This window comes from Chelonoidis abingdonii, chromosome 1 (genome assembly GCF_003597395.2).
Source record: "Chelonoidis abingdonii isolate Lonesome George chromosome 1, CheloAbing_2.0, whole genome shotgun sequence".
NCBI classification, from domain to species: Eukaryota; Metazoa; Chordata; order Testudines; family Testudinidae; genus Chelonoidis; species Chelonoidis abingdonii.
Window position 1 is genome coordinate 216626692 of NC_133769.1, and position 22881 is coordinate 216649572.

Sequence of the window (22881 nt, forward strand, 5' to 3'; positions counted from 1 at the left end):
CACCTTAGGTACCCAGGTATGCTCCCTAGGAGCCAGGCCCTTCTCCCTCTAAAGCAGGGGTCAGCAACCTACAGCATGTGTGCCAAAGGTGGCACATGAGCTGATTTTGCCTGGCACGCGGCTGCCAGCTGGGGTCCCCGCCACTGGCCCTGCTTGGCCCGCTGCGGTTCCATTCACTTAGTGGGTAGGCCGGCAGGAGACTGAGCTCACCTTGCTCCGGTTCTGCAGCTCCCAGAGTGTGAACTGCTGGGGCACGGGGCCCTGAGCCTGCTGTGGCAGCGGTGGTGGTGGCAGCGGCTCACACTCCTGGAAGCCTCAGAGCCCAAGTGTAGTGAGGGGGAAGCCGGGGGGTGCACGGGGACTGCTGCCCACATGCATCCACTGCAGGAGCCCCCTAAGCGGGGCACTGGGCCACAGCCCAGCCAGGCGCACCCACCGGCTGTCGGGGCAGGGGAGGATTGGATGGGTGGGGAGTTTTCTGGGGGTCCTGTCTGGGGGCGGGGTGTCTAACTGGCCATGTGCCATAGCTGAAGCTGATTTGTGAACAGTAGTTATAAGATTATTCAAATTGTAGGTCTATTAAAAAAAATAAAACAACAACCTCCTCCCCCAAATAACCCCAACCCATCGAATGCTCACAGGATCAAGAATAACTTGATATTATTTGCTTTAAATATACAAAGGACTGGAGAACATAGTGACATTTCCTCCACTCAAATGGGTACAGAAACATGACAGAAGAATTCTGCTCCTGTCTAGAACATGAGTTATCAAAAACTCAGGAATGGAATTTTGACACACATACCCCCAACAATTCTATCATATCCAAACTTTTCCATCCTTTCCTCTACTGTTTCAAAGATTTGGCACAGCTCAAAACAATGTTCATGGGGAGGGAAGTGTTAAAATAAGTAACTGGCCCACATCCATGCAGTCACTTACAGTGCCGGCTCCAGGCACCAGCTCAGCAAGCAGGTGCTTGGGGCGGCATGTCAGGCTCCTCAGCCACAGGTCCCTCGGAAGAAGAGAAAAGATACAAGAAGAAAGTGGCACCGTGGAGCAACCACCGATTGTGGTGGGGTTTTTTTTGGTTTGTTGTTGTTGTTTTTTTGCCACTTGAGGCAGCAGAAACCCTTTGTAGTTTCATGATCTACTGGTTTGAACCTTTGCCATGGCCATTTATTGCAGGTCTATGTTGATGTAGTTCTATCAAGATTTGATATCTGCTCTGGTCTCCAAGTAGTTTCCTTGCTTGTAAACTAGTGTGAAGTATCTGGGAGATAATATACTGTCTTCTTAGTAACAGCGGACCAGGTAATGAATGTAAGAGACAACAAGAAATTCTTCTATCTTTTTTAGCATTATAAAGATTCCTTTGGTTTCTAGGGAATATAGTTGGGGCATACTGTGCAGCTGCAGGACTTTTCATTGTACTGGATCTATTGTCTACTATCAATATAAAATTCTGCCTCAGCTGGGTGGGCAAGGCAACCAATTTCTTCTAACCTGCACTGTATTCTGGGCCAAGACTCTGCTAAATTACACAACAGCAGTGTGGCTGAATCCACTCTCATGGAATTAAGTGCTTAAACTTTCTATAATGCTTTGTCCCCTTGAGACATGCCAGCAAGAAATTCTCCATTCTTTCCCTGAATGTTGCTCCAGTTGGCCATTGTTATAAGATACTGTATGTTTTTATATTTCAGACACGTATATATTAATTTAAAAACTCATTTAGTAATGGTACTAGTTCTTCTGTTTTAAAATTAGCTTAAAATTTGAGACAAAACATTTTCATCAAGACGAGAGACAATGGAAGTTAACACAGCACCTCTGTTAAAAAAATCAATGTCATTTTTATTCCAACTGCACAGAACTGATAAACTCTTTTAATGCCTTTAAGAATAGCTTTATTTAGCATGCCAAAAATATTAACAAAAAATCTTTTATAAACATAAGCAAAATGTTTAAATACCATAATTTAATGTAAACCAGATCTTAAAATTTTAATACTGTAATCAAATAGGTTATTTACACGCAGTGAAGACGGAACTACCTCCCCACAGGTGTCCAAAATTAAATACTCTCTAAATCATCTGATTTCCATAAATTTCTTAAACAAGTCATCCATCTCCATGTTGGTCATTAGTAAACAAAATCAGTTTAGTTCTGTACAAGATTCACCTCTCAGTGTTACAGTCAAAGCAGGGAATGCAATACCCTGAATTTTCTGGCAGTCAAGAGATTACTGCATGTTCTTACTTGTAAAACATTCAGAGAGGTAAGGCTGTAAATCTTACCATCACATTTATTACGGGACAATATAATTACAATTTAAGAAAAAGTAGAAGCTATAGTTTGAAAAAATAAAGCTTTATAAAAACTACTACAAGACAAACTGTCATTTTAATCATATCAGAAAGGCCAAGCATAAAATAAAAGTTATATAACTTGTTACATTTAATAGAACCCTTAACTTTTAAAGCTAAAAAAATATTTTTTGTAATTTGGAATCATTCCAGCATTCAAGAAAAAGCACTTATTGTCTTAGTAGAGGAAAGAACATTTTAAATGACTGCTTTATGCAATTTCTTGTTTAGCCATATAAATTGCATTCACTAAGACTTTTGGCCAGTGAATTTAAAACTGTGCTTGTGTGGAATCTTCAATCAACAGCATAGTTCTGAAAGTTGTCATCATGGATCACTGTGAACATTTGATCTCTTTATTTCAAAGGACAAGCATTATTTCTTTATTGCAAATATCTGCACAATGTTGCAACACATTTTAGTTCAGGAACATTAGACAGTTAAAACAGGGGTTTGGTTGGTTCAACAGACTGGTAGTGGAATACTGAGCATTACAACTTTCAGTCATTGGCATAAATCCAGAGCAGACTGGAAATGACCAGAGGTTATCTGACAACTGCTTAATGGCCTATGTGAAATGAGTGATCACCATGCATTTCATAGGGAAAGAAATCCACATACGTAAAAGACACCATTGCAACTGGCAGCCTGTTGGCAGGCTCAGAAGAGACCACTATTTGCGTTGGTGTGAAGAGTAAACTATGATCATCCCCTTCTAGGCAGTTTCCGTATGTCAGTGATGAGGCACGTTGGTTTGGTACTGTGTGCCCAGAGGCAGTGCAGAGGAAACTTTAATGTCTAGAGCTTCTCAGTCTAGTACCTTTCACAAGAACTAAATTCACTTAAAAGAAAAAAAAAAAAAAAAATCAGATGTTCCAGAATCAAGACATCATCATAAACAGGACTGGAGGGAAAGATGGAGAACAGACGGGATAAGAACATTATGCTATCGTTTTTTCCAATTGCAAAATTCACTTAATTACTGCCCTCTGTACAAGTACAGCTGATGTGTTCCAAAATTTCTTAGTCTCACTTACTGCAATCCCTGAAGTATCATATTTAAGCTGGGTGAACATGCTATGTTCATGTTTGTTCACACACAACACTTTTCTCAGCCTTCCAAGGCTCAAGCGTATGATACAATATGTGACAAAGACCCAAAATGAAAGACAAAATATTCACGCAAGAAACTTAAAATGCCGTAGGACATGGCCCTTTGGTTTAAATAACTTCCTGTTACCAATGTTTGATTCTGATGTAAATAATTTTCAACACTAAAAGGAAGGTGACATCAAATGTGTGTGGAACATAGGCAACATTCAGACTAAAATGACAACCCTCAAACGGAGGGACATTTGAGAGGTATGCACAGAAGACCACATTTGTACCTGCTCCATACTCTCAGTATGGATTCCCCATCTTTAAAACTGGCACGGGAACACACACAGATGGAACAAAACAGGGAAGAGGTACACAGTATGAGTCCATTAAATTATATAAATGGTAGTAAGCTGCATTAAAGTGCTACAAAATTCTCTTAGTAATTTTAAAAAGTTGCTACTATTCTTCCTGCTTTACTTAATACTGGTGACAACAGGAGGTATTGCAATGGCAGTAGCTGAGCTGGAGTTTACAATGTCTTCATACTGTGGGGGTGGATCTAAGTGATGCTCCATTTCATTTCTTATGCTGGTTTCGGCAGTGGCTTCCTCGTATGAAGGAGGAGGGTCACCGTTTGACAGCCTTGTTGATATTGAGTCTGAACGTCCATCTGGAGAGCCCAAATATCCTGGAGACAGCCCATTGCCTTCATACATTTCTTCCTGCAGGGAATGAACAATGCTGATCGGCGGGGGAAGAGGACTTCTACCATCAGCCACAGCACTATCACCAGTGGTTTCACGGGCTCCCCTATGCATGTATACAGACTGTCTACGCAGTTTCTTTTTAAACAGGCATCTCCATGTAAGAAATATGATAAGGAGGATAATAAAAAGGCCAATGATTAATGGAAACGCGAGGTAAAATGTATACCAATGATGTCCTGTGTTACTTTCTCCCTGGAGTCCTCCATTTGAGTGGCCTTTCCAGAACTCCCTCTAAAACAGCAAGACAGAATAAATCAGAAGCTATTAAAAATAAATTTTAACTGGTCTATTTTCAATAACAAAATTGAAGCCAAGTGTTTCGGCTGTCAATAAATGACCACCTAGATCTTTAATTGGTGCAGATATTGTATAAAAAAAGTTTCCTGACCTCTTTCTGAAGTCATCGCTGATTTTGAGTTTTTTTAAAAGCCACCTAACTCCTCACTGCTCATAACCTTTCTGTATCAGCACTTAATAGTCACAAATCTACATTAGAGATAGGAATGGATTAGAAAAATAACTTGAATTGATTTTTAAGATAATTTGTGAATGCAACAACTCAGAGTCAGATCTATTTTTGGAATTAAAGATTATTATAAGGCGTTTCGACAGGGAAACATTGTTTCAGAATGACAGACTATTTTGACCCAGCATAATTATGCTGCACTGTCATCCTACAAATCAAACTTCCCCACCCTCTGGCTTATAAAATAATAGCAGTCAGCTATTTATAGCTAACCATTGCTTTTGCAATATATGGATAACCATAGGACATATACTTAAAATAGTCTAGAAAACTTGGTATCTCAGGTAAAGATAGATGAATCAACAGAGTATTGGAAATATGAATTGGGGGGGATTAAAAATGAAATCAATATTTTAAGATAACAGAAATTATTATTAATATTTTAAAATTACAATAGCTATTGCAAAAGCATTAAGAAGTTAGGATCAGAAGTACCTTTGCTTTAGCTACTAAACAAGGATAATATGGGCTTCCTGTCCTAGAGAGCTTTTCCACTGCCTCTATCTTGTGAAGTAGCACAGGTATCATGCATAGCTAATATAGACCAAATGTAAAGTACAGGTGAAGCTATGTAAACCTCATCCCTTTGTTTCAGACAAATAAGGTTAGTAAACATCAATTATACTCTGTGCTTGGAGAAAACAAAATCCTCCAAATAAATAAATAAATAAATAAAATAATAATAATAATAATAATAATAAAGGTATCTACATGTCACATAAAAAAAGTCCTGGGCTCAATATAAAATATGAAGTGATTTTTTAATATATCTAACACGTCACATAAATTACATCACTCTACACATTCTTAAACCCAGCACCTAAAAAAAAAAAAAGGCAAGAGATTTAGGGTTTATTTAGGCAATGTATTAAAAGTGTAAAAAAAGCCATCTTAACTGATCTTTTCAAAGGTAAACACTACACTTGGACATTTATCTTATTAGTACAATACAAATCCACCACTCTCACAAGGTAAGAGTTTTATGACCACATGTATCAGTAACTAACAATGCAACAATCATTTCTGTCCCCAGGAAAAAGGTCTATCATTCAAAAGGACTGATCACATACATAAAGCAAGCTAGGGTTCCCTCTAGATATAATCTCTGAAAATCTAGTTAAGACTAGATTACAAAATAAGCAGATTCTAGGAAAAGTTGGGAGGAGGATGTTAAAACCCCCCCACAGATGTATCAAAGAAGCTAGGTTAGTCCACATTTTTAGGTGATAGGATTATACACACCCCTTCGCCCAATATTTAATATGATCTAGAAGCAGGTTTTTTTTAAATCATGTTCATTCTTTTGCCTTTTCAACACTGCAGAATTTGACATGTTCCCACAATTCCAAGACTTCAAGATCTTAACTAGGTCTGCAAAGCATCTGTATTTTAAGATGTGGTCCAAAATCATCTAAGTCGATGTTTCCCAAAGTTGGGATGCCGCTTCTTTAGGGACAGCGCCTGGTGGGCCGGGCCAGTTTGTTTACCTGCCCCATCTGCAGGTCAAGCCAATCGCGGCTCCCACTGGCTGCAGTTCACTGCTACAGGCCAATGGGAGCTGCTGGAAGCAGCGGCCAGTAGGTCCCTCGGCCCGTGCCACTTCCAGAAGCTCCCATTGGCCTCAAGCAGCGAGTCGCAGCCAAAGGGAGCTGCGATTGGCCAGACCTGTAGACAGGGCAGGTAAACAAACCAGCCTGGCCCGCCAAGGACTTTCCCTACACACGCGGTGTCCAAAGTTTGGGAAACACTGATCTAAGTAAAGCCATATAGCATGGATTTCATATGAGGGAAATAAATCTTAACAAACCAAATGCATTTTTTAAAATTAAAGTTACTTAAAAAAAAAAAAATCACATCTATAACACAGTAAAATGCAAACCCCATACAATACAACTCTGCTGAAATCTCTGGAGATTCTGAAAGGCATTGTCAGTGGGACACTTGGGAAAGCGGAAGAGCATTACTGTAGGAAAGGGATAGGTTAGCTGGTGGGATCATATCGGGAACAAAGCTGATGATGAAGTAGACAAGGACTGCAAAGGGATAACTAATCAAAGCCTCATTCTTGGCAAACAATACCTTTTCAGTCAAAAGTGCTGATTTCAGAAAAAGGTCCCCCCCACATCCCTTCTCTTTGTTTTGTGTTCCTTAATCAGAAAGCTATAATCTTTAAAAAGCAAGTTAATAAGCATGAATACTTAAAGTACTATGCGGAAAGCAGATTATGAAAATGGCAAGGTCAGGCTCCATGTTTACTGCAATCCAGTGACTCCCACATCATGCATGCTCAGTTTACAAGATTCTTCTTCCTAACTTCACTACAGAAATCAACCTGGGCTCTGAAAGTCAAGCTGGGTTCTCTCTTTTCTTACACAGCACCACTGGTAATAAAGTTTCTGCTGGCCAAATAATGCCTTTAGAGAAGACTTGCCTACTTCCCCCGTGCCCTCAATCTGTTTCGGGGGGCATGGATCAGCGTTTACATCACACTCCCAGTCAGTGCCCGAGCCGGGGAAGCTTATGATCCAACCAGTGGACCAATTCGGTGATGAAACCTAGTCACATGTCACTCGAGGCACGTTGTGCATATGCTAAGAAGAAGAATAATCTGGTTCAGGTACAACTGACTAGAATGTTATCTGGAACTATGTCAATCATTCACTAGGAAGACTATCATTATTATTTATTCGTATTAGAACTCAGCTTTGTCTCATCATTCTGCTGCCTAAGCTGTGCCAAAGCAGTAAAGTGGTAAAAGCTTATTTTGGCTAGAGTCAGGATGTCTGACTCTGAAACCACAGAGCAGATGTGTTGAGTAAGAAGCTGCCATTTTTAGGTAGCCACTTTGCAGCACTTTACGTGAATGTAAGTTAGGTTTTTTGAGTTATTTATTTTAAGATGCTAGATATTGTAGAAACAGATTACAAACATATATATGCTTTCCGGTATAAGATATAGGGTTAATAGATTTCATTGCCACTTATAAGCATTTTAATAGTTTTCAAGTACTACCCTGATATAATGCTGTCCCTGAGAGCAAAAAAATCTTACTGCAGTATAGGTGAAATTGCGTTATATTAAACTTGCTTTGATCCGCCGAAGCGCGCCGCACCACCCCCTAGAGCGCTGCTTTACCGCGTTATATCCAAATTCGTGTTATATCGGGGTAGAGGTGTATTTTTTATCTCTAAGATGTGCCTGCTACAGGAGCTGTTTTTGTGGTTGTCCAGAATGCTGGGAAGCCAGTATATCTCCTGTTCGTTCCCTCAAAGAGAAGCAGCAGCAAAGCTAGCTGCTCTTCATCTCCCCCAGAGAGGCAGGCCATTGGCTCAAGGTGCAGGAGGATGAGGCTATCTATGGGGTTTCCATACAACTGGAGGGGGTGTGTGGAGAGCTTCAGTAACTTAACAGTTTAAGATGCTTTAAGGACATATGGTGGTTTATCATCTGTTTTAGTTTATGGACATTCTTTTCAAGCTTTACAGTCCCTCAAAGCTAAAGCACTTCAGCTCTGTGAAACTGAAATTCTGTGCATAAATGAAATTTCAAAATTCAAGAATATTTAAAATTCCCAATTTGTAAAAAAAATTCCTGAAGTAAAATTATTTCTACTTTTCTTCCCCAATATCGTCAATTAGGTTGCTTGCCAGCAAAGTTTTTTTAGGTAGCCTACGTCTCAGAGCGAAACAGCCATGTTTTTCCTTGGAGGTTTCCTTTCCAAAAGCCGTAGTGAGAAGACTTGAACATCTTTAGTGCTAAACTCCAAGAAGATTTCAACAAGATACAAGTTTATGATTATGGGCCTCACGCAGGGTGAAGTTATTTGGGCCTGTTAGGTAAGAGGTCTCTCTAGATTATCATAATGGTCCTTTCTGGCCTTAAATCTATTAATCGAGGTTTGTTAGAGAGAGGGTTTTATCAAAATTTAGAAACATCTGACTCCACTACTGAGGAGTTTCTTGCTATCCACCTCTAGAAAACAGTGATACAGAAGGATTGTAATTACAGAAATTGAAAAGTGTTTAGTCTGCTTTTGTTTCACAAAACAGATATGCTTTAATATCCAAGAGGAGACAAGGATCACTAATCAAGAAGAAAAAACTCAATTAAAAATATCACAAACTAGTTCTCATGCAGCACTTTTCATCTCTAGATCTCAAAGCACAAAGAAGGTAAGTATCATTGTCCCCATTTTACTGATAGGGAAACGGTGGCACATGGAGTGGAATGACTTCCTCAAGTCAGAAGATCACTTAATTGGAGAAGAATGCAAAAAGCCAAAAAGAGGGAGCCATCTAAGTGATATTTTTAGAGCCCAAAGGTTCTCATGAATTGCTGGAAAAGCAGGAGAAATAAAAACAAAACATCTGTAGACTTGGTATAGCTAAGAAAAAAAGTTAGAAGACTAGTTAAAAGCTGGAAAACATTAGTAATCACTACTTGCAACACAAGCCCATCTTAAGAAATTTTCTTTTAATACACAAAATAATTTAATTGGTGCAATTTAGAAGGATACGTTCAGCAACCATTTGATCTCAATCACTGTAGCATTCACAGCTCTGAAACACTAGGATTACTTTAACACTCTTAAAAGGATAGCAAATTTTATGCTAAGTAGGCCACAGAATCAGATAACTGTGATGGAAAAGACCAATTTAAGATACTACTGCCAATGCAGGTTTGTTCTGTGCAATTCCTATTGCCTAGACAAGTCTAATTTTAGATGTCTCAAGGGATGGGAACTGCATTATTCATAGATAAAGTTGTGTCTAAAGCTAGGCATTTGACTGGTCCAAAAATAATTGGTCAATTCACCAGTCAGATATTGTCAAAGATGGTCAAATATTTTAAAGCACTAATTTATTAGCACACTAACCATGGTAACAAAAAAGAGTAAGACTTCATGGTCTCCAATAGGCTTAGTCTTAGAGAGACACTTATGCCTAATTACTAAAAAAAGGTAATTCTTTCATTTTTAGAGCTTCATTTCATTGGTGTTTGCATTTTTCTGAGTTAAAATAATTGCTAAGTAACTTGGTTTTTGTAATGTTAGGTTAGCATTGAAATGTGAGTGTTAAAATTACAAAAGAAAAAAATAAAATTAAACAGAAATAACACAAACCCATAGCAGCTATAAAAGAAAAAAAGTCATTTTTAAATGTACTTATCTTTTTTGAAGTTCTTCACAATCTGCTTTGGTCTTAACTATCTTGAGTAGTTTAGTATCATCTGCAAACTTTGCCACCTCACTGTTTACCCCTTTCTCCAGATCATTTATGAATCAATTGAATAGGATTGGTCCTAGGACTGACCCTTGGGGAACACCACTAGTTACCCCTCTCCATTCTGAGAATTTACCATTAATTCCTACTCTTTGTTCCCTGTCTTTTAACCAGTTCTCAGTCCATGAAAGAACCTTCCCTTTTATCCCATGACAGCTTAATTTACGTAAGAGCCTTTGGTGAGAGACCTTGTGAAAAGCTTTCTGGAATACACCCCCCGCCATACACATCCCCTATGGAAATACCTATAGACACCTCTATATACCCCTCAGACACCAACACAACCACATACACATCTCTAAAGCCTCCCCATAGAGCTCACCTGTAGACACGGCTCCGTAGAAACAGATGCCCCCTGGACAGCCGAGACACCCCCCTATACCCGCAAGCACCCCCAGTGGAACCCTCCAGACAGGCCTAGACTCCCCAACCCTGACACCCCCTAACTGTCACCAGTATACCCCCCATCAGCTCCTAGCCCCTGGGGGAGTACGAAGAGATTGGGCTGGGGAATGGGACCCAGGCGTCCAGGGCGCTCACCCCTCGGGAGGGATGTGGGATGGGAAGGAACCCAGGCATCCGGAATGGCAGCACAGGGGCTCACCTTGGTGGGGCTGGAGATGGGGCTGGGGAATGGGACCCAGGCGTCCAGGCAGGTACCTATTGGGTTTCTGGGAACTGGGTGGGCAGAAGCCCACCCACTGCTAAAGGATCCCCCTCCCCGCAGCCTATGGGGAGGATCCTAGGCAGGCAGCAAGCCAACTCATCAGGCAGCTTAATGGCTGTGCATCTTCTCTCTTTGTGCTGGGGGAGGAGGTTCAATGACTGAACCTTCCTCCCCCTCCCCCTCCCCCATCCCCTTCTGAGTTAATTTCTGAATGTTTGTCTAGTCAGTTTAAACTGTAAACTCTTCAGGGCAGGGACCATGTTTTAACTTGTTTAATGTGTTATGAAAACTGCCAAGTATATTGATGGTCTGGTATACAAAGACAGACAGTTTATTCTAGAACAGAGGTGGGCAAACTATGGCCCACGGGCCACATCCAGCCCACGGGACCCTCCTGCTCAGCCCCTGAGTTCCTGCCCCGGGAGGCTGGCCCCCAGCCCCTCCCCTGCAGCCTCAGCTCACCCCGCCGCTGGTGCAATGCTCTGGATGGCAGGGCTGCGAGTTTCTGGGGCAGAGCAGCTGCAGAGTGAGGGCCTGACCCGGTGCTCTGAGCTGTGTGGTGGTGGCAGGGGTGTGGCCTAGCTCCAGCTGGCCAGCATGGCTGTGGCACTGCCAGCCACCAGCGCTCCAGGCAGCGCGGGGGTTGGATAGAGGGCAGGGGAGTTCTGGGTGGTGGTCAGGGGGTGAGGAACAGGGGTTGAATGGGGCAGGAATCCCAGGGGGCCATTCAGGAAGGAGAGGGGGGAGTGGATGGGGCGGCAGGGGGCAGTCAGGGGACAAGGGTCCCAGGGCCGGGGGAGATGAGGGAGTCAGGAACGAGAGCAGGGTTGGATGGGGTGGTGAGAGGCAGTCAGGGGACAGGGAACGGAGGGTGGGAGGTTAGAGGGTGAAAAACAGGAGGGGTCGGATAGCAGGCGGGGCCAGGCCATGCTTGGCCTCCCCTAACCGACCCTCCATACAATTTTGGAAACCTGATGTGGCCCTCAGGCCAAAAAGTTTGCCCACCTCTGTTCTAGAAGATTCCAGCCAACCAAGATGCTCAACTATCAATTAGTTCAATTTCCCCTCTCCAACAGATAGTATTAGCATATGGTAAAACAAATGATCAAGACATTTAACTAGACTTGCTCTAACAGATGGCACCATGATGCATCAAAAAGGTAGGCTGTGATCATATAGGCAATCAACTGACATCATTTGACTGGTCAACCAACTGGCTTGTCCAGCCTACTTGTGTCCAATTGGTAGATTCAAAATTAAAAGTATCTGAAAGAATGAGGTTCTAATACTTCACTATCAATATAACCGTCATTCACAGAGCAGGCCCCCTGTACATTAAATTGATACTGACACAATGAGCTGTTGACTCTCCATGTCAATGTTAAAAGCATTAATAAAGTAGTGCTGAGAATTTTCATTTTAAAGGCCTACTGGATTTTGGCAGCATACCAGCCACAAATCACTGCCAGTCAATGCTTTGACTTTTTATACAGGCAAAAATCATAAGTTCCCAATCAGAAAAGCATTCTATATTCAATACCTGGAGTACATGAACAAAATGACAGTGTGAGTAAGCACTTCAGACATTTGGTTTTTTTAAAAATTTGCCTCAATCTCAGATTATAGTAGAACTATATATTGAAGTTTAACATACTATATTACATATAGGTCTCTCTTATCTCCTAGATATTTACACAGTGTTAATGATTAGTCTGAAAGCTAATATGAAAGGCCACATTTGATACTCAGAAATACTATCTTGGGTAGATGCTTTCAATCACTGATTATATAGAACTCAGCCACGCAGCTGACATTCCTTTCTGGAAAATTTAAAATAAGAAATTTAAATGTTCAAAGTTTTGCACAATTAAAGATTTTTTTAAAATCACCAGGAACATAGCAATTTAGCAGCATGTGGCATAATTTCAATAAATATATTTGAAGTTAACAGAAATAAAATGAATTACAATGCTGCAATCATGCCATGACATTGTGCATTATTCTGTAATTATGTTTCAAAATGTCCTTGAACCTAAGAATTTTTTAAGCCATGTTTCTACAGGCCAGAGATGTTGACAATCAATTATGTCTAAAATGGTCTGAGCAGAATCATCCATAGATCAACTAAGTTTTGTCTGCACTTAATTTTTTTCTCCTAGTTACCAGAAAACATTTTCAGCATATCATAATGTAGATAATCTCTTCCGTTCATTTATAACCCATTCAAAAACTGAGGTACATCAATGTTAAAACCCACTCTGGCTGTAAACGATAAAGCTGCTATTGTAAGATATAGCAGATCAGCCTTTTAAACGCACCAGAAGTAGATCAAGGCACCGCAACACTTGCACTGTAGAACTCCACTGTATGCACAAGACTTCAGCAGAAGGAACTTCAACAAGACTATGCTGCGACTACAGTAGCCAAGAGACCCTACTTCTTCCCATCAAAGCAGGGATTGTAAATCACTTTATCCATATGGATCGCCACCACTCAACTCCAGGAAAAAATAACCATTCACTGCAAGGAACAGGCTTTCTATAGTTCAATAAGAGAGGCTCAATCAGTTTATTATTCAAAAGGCAAGACAGAAGAACACGAAATGAAAGCAGTCTCACAGCATTACACATCGCACCGTAGATCTGCTTCAAAATATGCTTTCAAGCCCATCTATATTTATACCAGACTTGGTTCTGATTGATAGAAAACTCCATAAATTCCATTTTATCACCACACACCTTACACTTCTTATCTAGCGCCATAGGTTTTACAAGCCATAAAGGACTCTGTACAAACCAGCCGCAGCACAGATAAGCCACACCTAGTAGACTGCAAATTTTGCAAGTTTCAGCAGAACACATACCTTGTTTATTCTGACAGATTCTACACATACAAAGACTAGGTATTACAACAGTTTAACTACAAATGACTTTCCACAATAACGCTTAACATGAGTAGAAACCATTTGGGGGAATAGTTACTAGTTTCACAACTTATGAAGACAAAGCATTCTGAAAAATTATATACCCTACTTGTTTACTACTAACTACTTTATCTTAGGGCTAGTCTGCACTACTGCTTAAGTTAATGTAACTTACAGCGCTCATGGATAAGAAAAAGCCACCCCCATGAGCAATGCAGGTTACATTGATCTAAGCGCTGTCCACACCAGCACTAAGCAGGTAGAGATATTCTCCTGCTGACATAGCTTCTGCCTCTCGTTGAAGTGGAGTAATTATGCTGATGGAGAGCACTCTCTAGTCACCATAGCACGTCTTCATCAGACATGCTACGGCAGCGCAACTGCATTGGTGCAGCTGCATCAATGAAGTGTGATAGTGTAGACTAGTCCTTAGTTGCACACTGTACCTTATCCAGTCAAAAGTGTAGTTAGAGGAAAAAGTAATTTACATTACTGGTTAATAAAGCTGTTTGCAAGAGCCAGTTTCACAGTCCTTATTTCATTCCTTTTATGGAAAATCTGCAGAATCAGCATTATATATAACTATAGCCTCAGAAGCATTAGTTTTCCACTTCATCTTTGGTCTAGCCATAAAGTATTATGGGACTCTGGATCAGTCTGGTGAATACTGAAGAGATCACCTGACACAGCTCCCTCTCAAAATCTGGCACAGACATAAGAGGTCCTAGAAGCACTGAAGGAAATTCGAGCCCCACTCTGACACTAAAACATTCTCTCACTGGATGAGAAGGGACAGTAGGGATGCGAGATGCTCTTGACTAAAAAGATTGTCAGCATCTCCTACCCTAAAACATAAGTCTGGTTACTATTATTTTTTTCTTTTTAAATAAATAGGATTGACTCAACCAAGCCACTAGCCTCCTATTTGAAACTAAATTAAGAAACTGTTTAAGAGTATCCTTCAACTTCAGTTGTCCATTACTTACATTCTGTATCTTTCTTGGTAAATTTTTAAGTCAGACTATGGTCTAGAAATTGTGTTGGTCATGCTGATGGCACTCAAGTACTACATAGTGACTGCAGTATGAATACGTCAAATGCACACACCACACAGAGTTTGCTTCTGAGGAAAATTAGCATACCTTAAGATACACATGCTAAGAAAAATAAAATAATTCAGCTTGTGCTCTGTTTTACTTCTTTGTTATGTATCAAAACAGGCCTGAAAGTTTTTTGTTTTGGTTTTTTTTAATGCTAGAAACTCAGGTGCTGCCTACCTGTTTTGCCAAAAAGATTCTACGGGAGATCAAAAATACCAATTAAGTGAAACCAGAGCAACTAAGAGGTAAAGTGCTTTTAATTAGACTGTAAAAAACTGAGTTAAAGGAGTTTTCCCACACACACTTTTACTTAGAGAGAGAGAGAAAAAGAAGGAATGATCTTTGTTACAGATGCAACCTCCCGCCCCTTCATTTAGTGGCTAAGAAAATTCCCATTCTAGTCCTCCATTTTTCCAGGGTGACCACCAGAAATGGTATGTTTAAGATAAAATAAGTAGCTAGAGAAATGTGCAGAAAAAGCTGAACACACAGGTGGATGTCAGTATGCCCTGAACAGCAAGAGTCATTCTGGCATATACCAGACCTCTATTTACAGACTTTCACCCTGATCCTGCAATGAATTATGCATGAGCAGCTCCGGCACAGAACCTCATTCAAATTAATAGGGCCCATGTGCAAGGCACTGCAGGATCGAGGCCTTATCGTTTCAAAGTTTTACATAGGTGGTACTTAACAAGTACTCTGTTGGCGTGCAGCTGCAAGTTTCAGGAGAGCTACTTCAATTCTGTTTGTTTTTAAAATACTAAGTTTGTCTTTACTGGGTACTCTGCATTTCAACTACTCTCTTTCATGGCTTTAAAATGCATGATTTAAATAAGATGTCTGTGGTATGCAGCACACACATTCTCTTCCCCTTCACAGGAGGATGTTCAATATTCTAAAGAGTGGAAAGTAGCTTACTAGTTTTGTTACAATGCATTCAGTAAAAATGAATAAGCTAACAAATCTAGGGCAAATGTAGGAGAGCTGGAGGCCACTAAACACATAAAGCAAGCTTAAGTAAGTAATTCAATTATTAAAAAACAAAAAATCCCACAACCTTTCCGCACGCCCCCCCCCCCCCACTTACTGTCTTTTCATCGTTTTCAAAAGCTTCTCTTGCTTCCTCATAGGTACAGTTTTCTTCTATGCACTCACGCTTTATGTTCCCTTGCTTTAGCTCTTCCAAAAATCCATTGGCTCTTGGGTATCTTTTTAACAGAGAGTTGGCTTTGTTTTCGGTCAGGAAAACTGAAAAGATGAAGAGAACACAAAGGTCACTTCTGAAAATATTGTTTGGATACATTCCCAAAAGTTCAGAATAAAACTGCCCAAAAGAAACTAAATTTGTTGTCTGGAGAGAGACTTTTCAAAATATTCTCTTTACATTAAAAAAAATTATGAAGGCTCCTCCAAGTGTTACTGGCTATTAAAAATACTTTTGCATAGACTTCTGAGTATTATAGGTACAGTGCCACAGATTGTTTTAAGTGCAACTCACTTAGCACAGCATCCCTATTCAGAACATTTAAGATCATGTTTAACCTAAACTCTGAAGTCAGTGGGACTTAAGCACATGTTATAAACACCATCTTGATTAAAGATGAAGTTAAGCACCCACTTAAATGCTTCCTTTCAGGGCTACTGGGAATAAATGGTACATGGCTGTGAACTCCCCCTCCAAAAAAGTACTTATGACTATGTGGGGGCATCATATCTGAAATTCTCACAAGCCTTATCAATAATATGTTTCTGCATAATACCTAGTGAGAATCACACTCCAGAATGACTGACCTTTTTTCAAATAGAAGGTCTACGCATTCTCTTATACAACATTGAACTTCACTAGTTACCATGGCATTAAAGAAACTAACTGTACCTTTAACATTTAAGTTACATTTTAATTTGTTCGACTTGAGCAGTATACATCTTTCCTAGTAAATCTTTAGGTTCAGGGGTAGCAAAAATATGAGTGATTTCCTTTTAAAATAATTTAATGTGAATATTAAACCCCAGGATGCCAAAAAGCCAGGAGTAGAGTTGCATGCCTGATCTCAGTATGAAATCGCATGTGAATCAAATATTTATTTACAGAAATAACCAGTTAGATGCAAGACAGGAATTTACATATGCAAATACACAATTAGCACGCAATCTCTGTAACTGTGAACACAAATAAAAATAAATTGGACATGAGATTCTGATTGAGAATCAAGCCCTCTATGCGATTTTAAGCACAAAATACAAGATCCAGCTTTTTCTGCTGACATTCCCTACTGTTCTACATCACATGCTAACAGCAAAATAGAGTTTACAAAAAACATTATCCAGCTGAGGTGTGTGACACTGCAAGTTTCACTATTTCTCTGGAAAAAGAACAGTGTGGAAAACCAGAGAACAGGAAAGAAAGGAAATGGCAGACAACAGTCATTCATTAGGAATTTGTCAAATGAAAATAAATGTTGCTTCTGCATTTCCAGAAGGATCAAGATTTCTTAAAAATTCAACTGACAGACATTGGAAAAAGTTTAAAGATTTTGAGCTCCAACATTTCCATGATGATTTTTCATCTTTCAACTCGAGCTGTTGATTAATTGCAATTAATTCACGTGATTAACTAAAAAAAATGAATCATGATTAAAAAATGAATAGCAATTAATCGCAGTTTTAATTGCACTGTTAAATAGAATACCAGCTGAAATGTATTAAGTATTTTTAGATATTTTTCTACATTTTCAAATATATTGATTTCAATTACAACACAATACACAGGGTATAGTCTCACTTTATATTATCTTTTATTACAAATACATGCACTGTAAAAATAAGAAATGTGAATTGAAAAATACTCTTATACAAGTACAGTATTGCGATTTCTATCACGAAAGCGCAACTTACAAATGATGGGGTTGGGAGTTTTTTTTTTTGCTATATAACTGCACTCAAAAACAAAATAATGTAAGACTTTAGAGCCAACAAGTCCACTCATGTCCATGCTGATGACGCTCATTAAAAAAAAATTGTTAATTAAATTTGTGACTGAACTCCTTGGGGGAGAATTGTATGTCTCCGGCTCTGTGTTTTACCCGCATTCTGCCAGATATTTCATGCTATGGCTATCTTGGATGACTACCCAGAACATGCTGTTCATTTTAAGAACACTTTCACTCAGATTTGACAAAATGCAAAGAAGATACCAATGTGATATTTCCAAAAATAGCTATGGCACTGGACCCAAGGTTTAAGAATCTGAGGTACCTTCTGAAATCTGAGAGGGATGAGGTGTGGCACATGCTTTCAAAAGTCTTAGAAGAGCAACACTCTGATGCAGAAACTACAGAACCTGAACCACCAAAAACAAAAGTCAACCTTCTGTTGGTGGCATCTGACTCAGATGATGAAAATGAATGTGCATTAGCTTGCACTGCTTTAGATTGTTATCAAGCAGAAACCATCATCGGCATGGATACATGTCCTGTGGAATGGTGGGCGAAGCATGAAGAGACACATGAATCTTTACTGCAGCTGGCACGTAAATATCTTGCAGCACTGGCTAAAACTGCGCCCCCGCCCCCAGGCTCCCAGTACCTCCTGCCCACCAGCAGCTCCGCCGATCAGTGCTTCCCCCTCCCTTCCTCCCAATCAGCTGTTTCGTGGCATGCAGAAGGCTTGGGGGGGGATAGGTGGGAGAAGCGAGGGCACGGCAGGCTCAGGGGAGGGAAGAGGTGGAGGTAGGGCTGGTGACAGAGCCAGGGGTTGAGCAGCGAGCATCCCCTGGCACATTGGAAAGTTGGTGCCTGTAACTTCAGCCCCAGAGTCGGTGCCTATACAATGAGCCGCATATTAACTTCTGAAGAGCCGAATGTGGCTCCAGAGATACAGGGTGGCCACCCCTGATTTACAGCATTAAACCAAGACTACGAAAAAACAAAACTGTTTTTGTCATTTGTATTGTTTGCTCCTGTCATAAACAGATAAGAAAAGTTAATAGAACAGAAGTACTTTATATCTCTTTGACTATAAAGGGTTAACAAGTTCAGTAGGCCTGGCTGTCACCTGACCAGAGGACCAATCAGGGGAGCAGGACATACTTTCAAATCTTGAGGAGGGAAGTTTCTGTGTGTGCTGTTAGTTTTTGGTTGCTCACCTCGGGTCTCAGAGGACCAGACGGCAACCAGGTTTCTCTCCAATCCCCTGATACAGGCTCTTATAAGTTCAAAATAGTAAGTACTAGGTAGATGCGAGTTACCGTTTACGTTTGTTTTCTTTATTTGCAAATGTGCTTTGCTGGAAGGAGTTTAAATTTGTATTTGCTGAAAGGATTTTAATTTTGTACTTGTATATGGGCTGGGAGGGTATTCCAGTGTCTAGAGCTGAAAGACTGTACCTATTCATTTTAAATTACAAAGATAAGTTTTCTCTCTTTAATTAAAATTTCTTGTTTAAGAACCTGATTGTTTTTTATTCTGGTGTGAGACCCCAGGGAACGGGGTCTGGATTCACCAGGGAATTGGTGGGGAGAAAGGAGGGAAGGGGAAAGAGAGGCAATTCTCTCTGTGTCAGGATTACTTTCTCTCTCAGGAGGAGTCTGGGAGGGAAAGAGAAGGAGGAGGAAGGGAATTGTCCTCTCTGTTGTGATTCATGGAGTTTGAAGCACAGTAATCTTCCAGGGTAACCCAGGGAAGGGAAGCCTGGGAGAGGCAACGGTGGGGGAAAGGGTTTCTTTCCTTGTGTTAAGATCCAGAGGGTCTGGGTCTTGGGTTCCGGCAAGGTTTTGGGGGGGACCGAGTGTACCAGGCATTGGAATTCCTGGTTTGGTGGCAGCGCTACAGGTCCTAAGCGGGTAATCAGGCTTAGAGGAATTCATGCTGGTACCCCATCTCTTGGACGCTAAGGTTCAGAGTGGGGACAGCTCCCCATTTTGGTATTCCATAAATAAAAATATTAGCTGCAGAAGATAATGAAAAACAAACAAGAGTCAGATGGACACAGCCAGCTAGTTTTTGGGTTCATAATAGAACAAGAGAGTAAAGGGGTTGGGAAGAGAGAGGAGTTAGATACTAGGAATCACCAAGAAATATAAATATTCAAGTAAATAAACTCAGTCTGAAATATATTCTACCAAAAGTGTGTATTACCACCTGATAGGTCAACTACACTTAGTCTGGTGAGCACATTTTTACTTTAATGGAACTTTTCAAATCCAGATTCCTAGCTAGAAGAACAATAACTTCTGTATTTAACTTTGGAGAAGGAAGGGGACAAAAAGGAATCCCATATCCCCCGCTATCTCTAGTCACTTATTAATTCCCAGTGCTATTATTAAATATATATATTTGCAACAAGAGCTCAATCTCTTTATAATATAACTGACTTTACTGTCCCTTTTATTTGTGGTTTTTCTACTGCCATGGAAATCAGCGTAATGCCATAAATTTGGCATTACGACTTTCACTTAAGAATATACAAGTGAAAGTGGGCTGTGAAACAAATATCAAGAACTGGCAAAATGTGACATTCTCGCATTATGAAAACCTGGAGAGTAAGCAGGGTTTGCTTTCTGCCCTATTCGAAAGCTTCCCTGCACATTAAGACCATAGAGCAAGTGCTAAAAAGGTCACTTACACATGCTGAAAGAATGACGTTGCACCATAACCAGCAACCACATTCTATATGTGTCACATAACTCAGATTATGTCAATCCCATTTCAGCCCAAGCAGATGGCATTACTTTCACCTCCTCGTCAGTCTGTATGTCTGTGCAGACTTGTCAACAGCAGTAGCACTCTCTGCACAGCATGATAGGAAATAGTAACTGGAAATATTGATCCCAGTGAAAGGTAGAAGTGAGCAGGCATCCAGCTGAATTGCTAGTGGACTTGAGATGTTTTCATTATTTGCCATATGTTGGAACAGTTTTAAATAGTGCATTTTATTTATTTATTTTTTACACATTTAATTGTATTAACTTACACTACTGTGTAGTTTCTGGGTTCTGCTCATTCTGGAAGCCCCTGTTGTAAGTTACAATGTCGTATACATTTAATAATCACCACTGAAATGGACACCAACAAGAATCTGTCAGGCAGATGGAATTTTTCTAGATCCTCACAAAGCTGTGTTTATCAACAGAACAGCGGCACAAATCATAAGAAGCAGGTATTAAAGAAATGAAGGTCTAGTACTCCCATACCCCCACAGCTGAGAGTGGTGGAAAGGAAGAACCTGTAATTCAAAAGCAGAATGAGTGTAACATAGATGTGGGAAAGAGTAAGCGCTTTTTTTCTTGCTTTGCAGTTTTTTTGATGGTCCCCTGGAGACCCCCACCCTCAGCCTTTAAATTTTTATACACATGTTTTACATGTGGACTATGATAGGGGAGTTGGGTGCCATAGGAGTGGAGCTGTAATAGAGGGAGTTTTGAGTGCAGGCATGGGGATGATCAGAGATAATGAGCAGGAGGATGTAGGGTTGTAGGTGTGTGTGGGAGGAGGGGGACAGAGTGGGGCCTGAACTAAAGAGGTTCAGAGTTGAGGAAAAAACTCCACTCTAGCCATAAGTAGTTCATCAGAATACAGATCCTATCCCTTACATTTCTCACCCTTTAGCCCACTGCACCCAAGAAGCTGAAGTAGCAATACCACTGGTATTCTTCAAGGCAGGGGTCCCTCAGCACAGAGGAACTGAGCTCCCCCTAGTCTCCTCTCTGCACAAGCACCTATTTTCCTCCTTTCTTCATAACACACCCCTGCTGAACCCCACATACCAAAAAACCAGGCCAATCCCTCCTTCCCACAGACTGAAAACTGCCTGTGAAAAGTCAGAAATAAAAGCATTGCATCTTTAAATTTGAAACTGTAGCAGTTTACAGATTTGAGCTATTCTGTATGCTAAGCCTGGTGAAACTCATTTAGGTCATTCTTATGAGTTTTGTCTAACCCTTCTCCGATTCATCAATATCCTTTTGAATTGTGAACACCAGAAGGGGAAATAACCCCCTGTGTGTTTAGTTTTAAAATTTCAGAAGCGGCTGTGTTCTGAGATCTTATCAGAATATATATGTATGTGCAGTCTGAAGCTTGCGGGGGCATATGCTTGTTTAGCTAGATGAATTCAAGGAAGAGAAAAGGCAGGGCAAGATTTCAAAAAAGGGAGGATAAGATGTTTCCCCTGCAAGTTCATTTCTTCAGGAAAAACAAAGTTTAGTGAAAAAGTAATTGTCCCTAGAAGAGTTACTATGCCAAGTTCTGAAACTAAACTCAGCTAAAGTATGCCACAGAGGAAATTTAGTCCTGCTTTAAGTGGAAGTCACAGAGAAACCTTAGCTATGGAGCCCATATTTCAAACTTCCAAAAATGAACTTATATATTTAGTATTTATGATAATGATTACATGTATTTACACACTGCAAGGCCAGAACAGACCACTGTGATCACCTAGTCTGAGGCCTTGGCTACACTGGAGCTTTACAGCGCTGCAATTTTCTCGCTCAGGGGTGTGGAAAAAACACCCCCCCGAGTGCTGCAAGATACAGCACTGTAAAGCGCCAGTGTAAACAGTGCCGCAGAGCTGGGGGCGCGGCTCCCAGCGCTGCAAGCTAAACCCCATCAGGATGTGGAGTACATGCAGTGCTGGGAAAGCTCTCTCCCAGCGATGGTGCTGCGACCACACTTGCATTTCAAAGCGCTGCCGTGGCAGCGCTTTGAAGTTTCAAGTGTAGCCATACCCTGACTTCCTGTCTAGCACACGCCATAGAACTTCTCGAAAGTAACTCTTAGCACATATCTTTTAGAAAAACATTCAATTTTGTTTTTAAAATTGCCAGTAATACAGAATTCACTAAAACCCTTGGTAAATTGATGGGTGCATTATATCAATCTCTGGCAGAAACACAATAATCATCATCTCTCTTCAGGACCAAGCAGAAGGGAAGCTTCCTTTGAACAAGAACAAATTTTATCAAGACAAAAATCAACATTCCAAAAAGCTACTAGCTGAAGACAGGTTTCTGTACTCTTTGTTTTGGAGTGTGGTAAAGTCCTCCTTTAAATAGAATAAGGATAGAAATATGGATGATCAGCATTGCTTAAGCAAACACTTACCGCTTCCCATGGTTATCACTGCCCAGGCAGGGAACTGGCTAATG

The 22881-nt window shown here is 40.5% G+C and overlaps 1 protein-coding gene across 1 annotated transcript; it reads right to left on the reverse strand.

The window, feature by feature from the left end:
- Positions 1-1838: 1838 nt before the first annotated feature.
- Positions 1839-22881, reverse strand: PRRG1 (proline rich and Gla domain 1). Its single transcript, XM_032799259.2, has 3 exons — positions 22838-22881; positions 15826-15986; positions 1839-4468 (listed from the first exon to the last, which is right to left on the reverse strand). Exons 1-3 carry the CDS (start codon positions 22845-22847, stop codon positions 3944-3946), a joined length of 696 nt encoding a protein of 231 aa, XP_032655150.1. The 5' UTR covers positions 22848-22881; the 3' UTR covers positions 1839-3943.

What these genes read in the sequence shown, in the direction of transcription:
- PRRG1 (XM_032799259.2), bottom strand. An exon ending in TTGAAAACGATGAAAAGACA is followed by an intron (nt 4,469 to 15,825) that starts GTAAGTGGGGGG and finishes TTGCTGTTTTAG; the next exon opens with AGGGAGTTCTGGAAAGGCCA.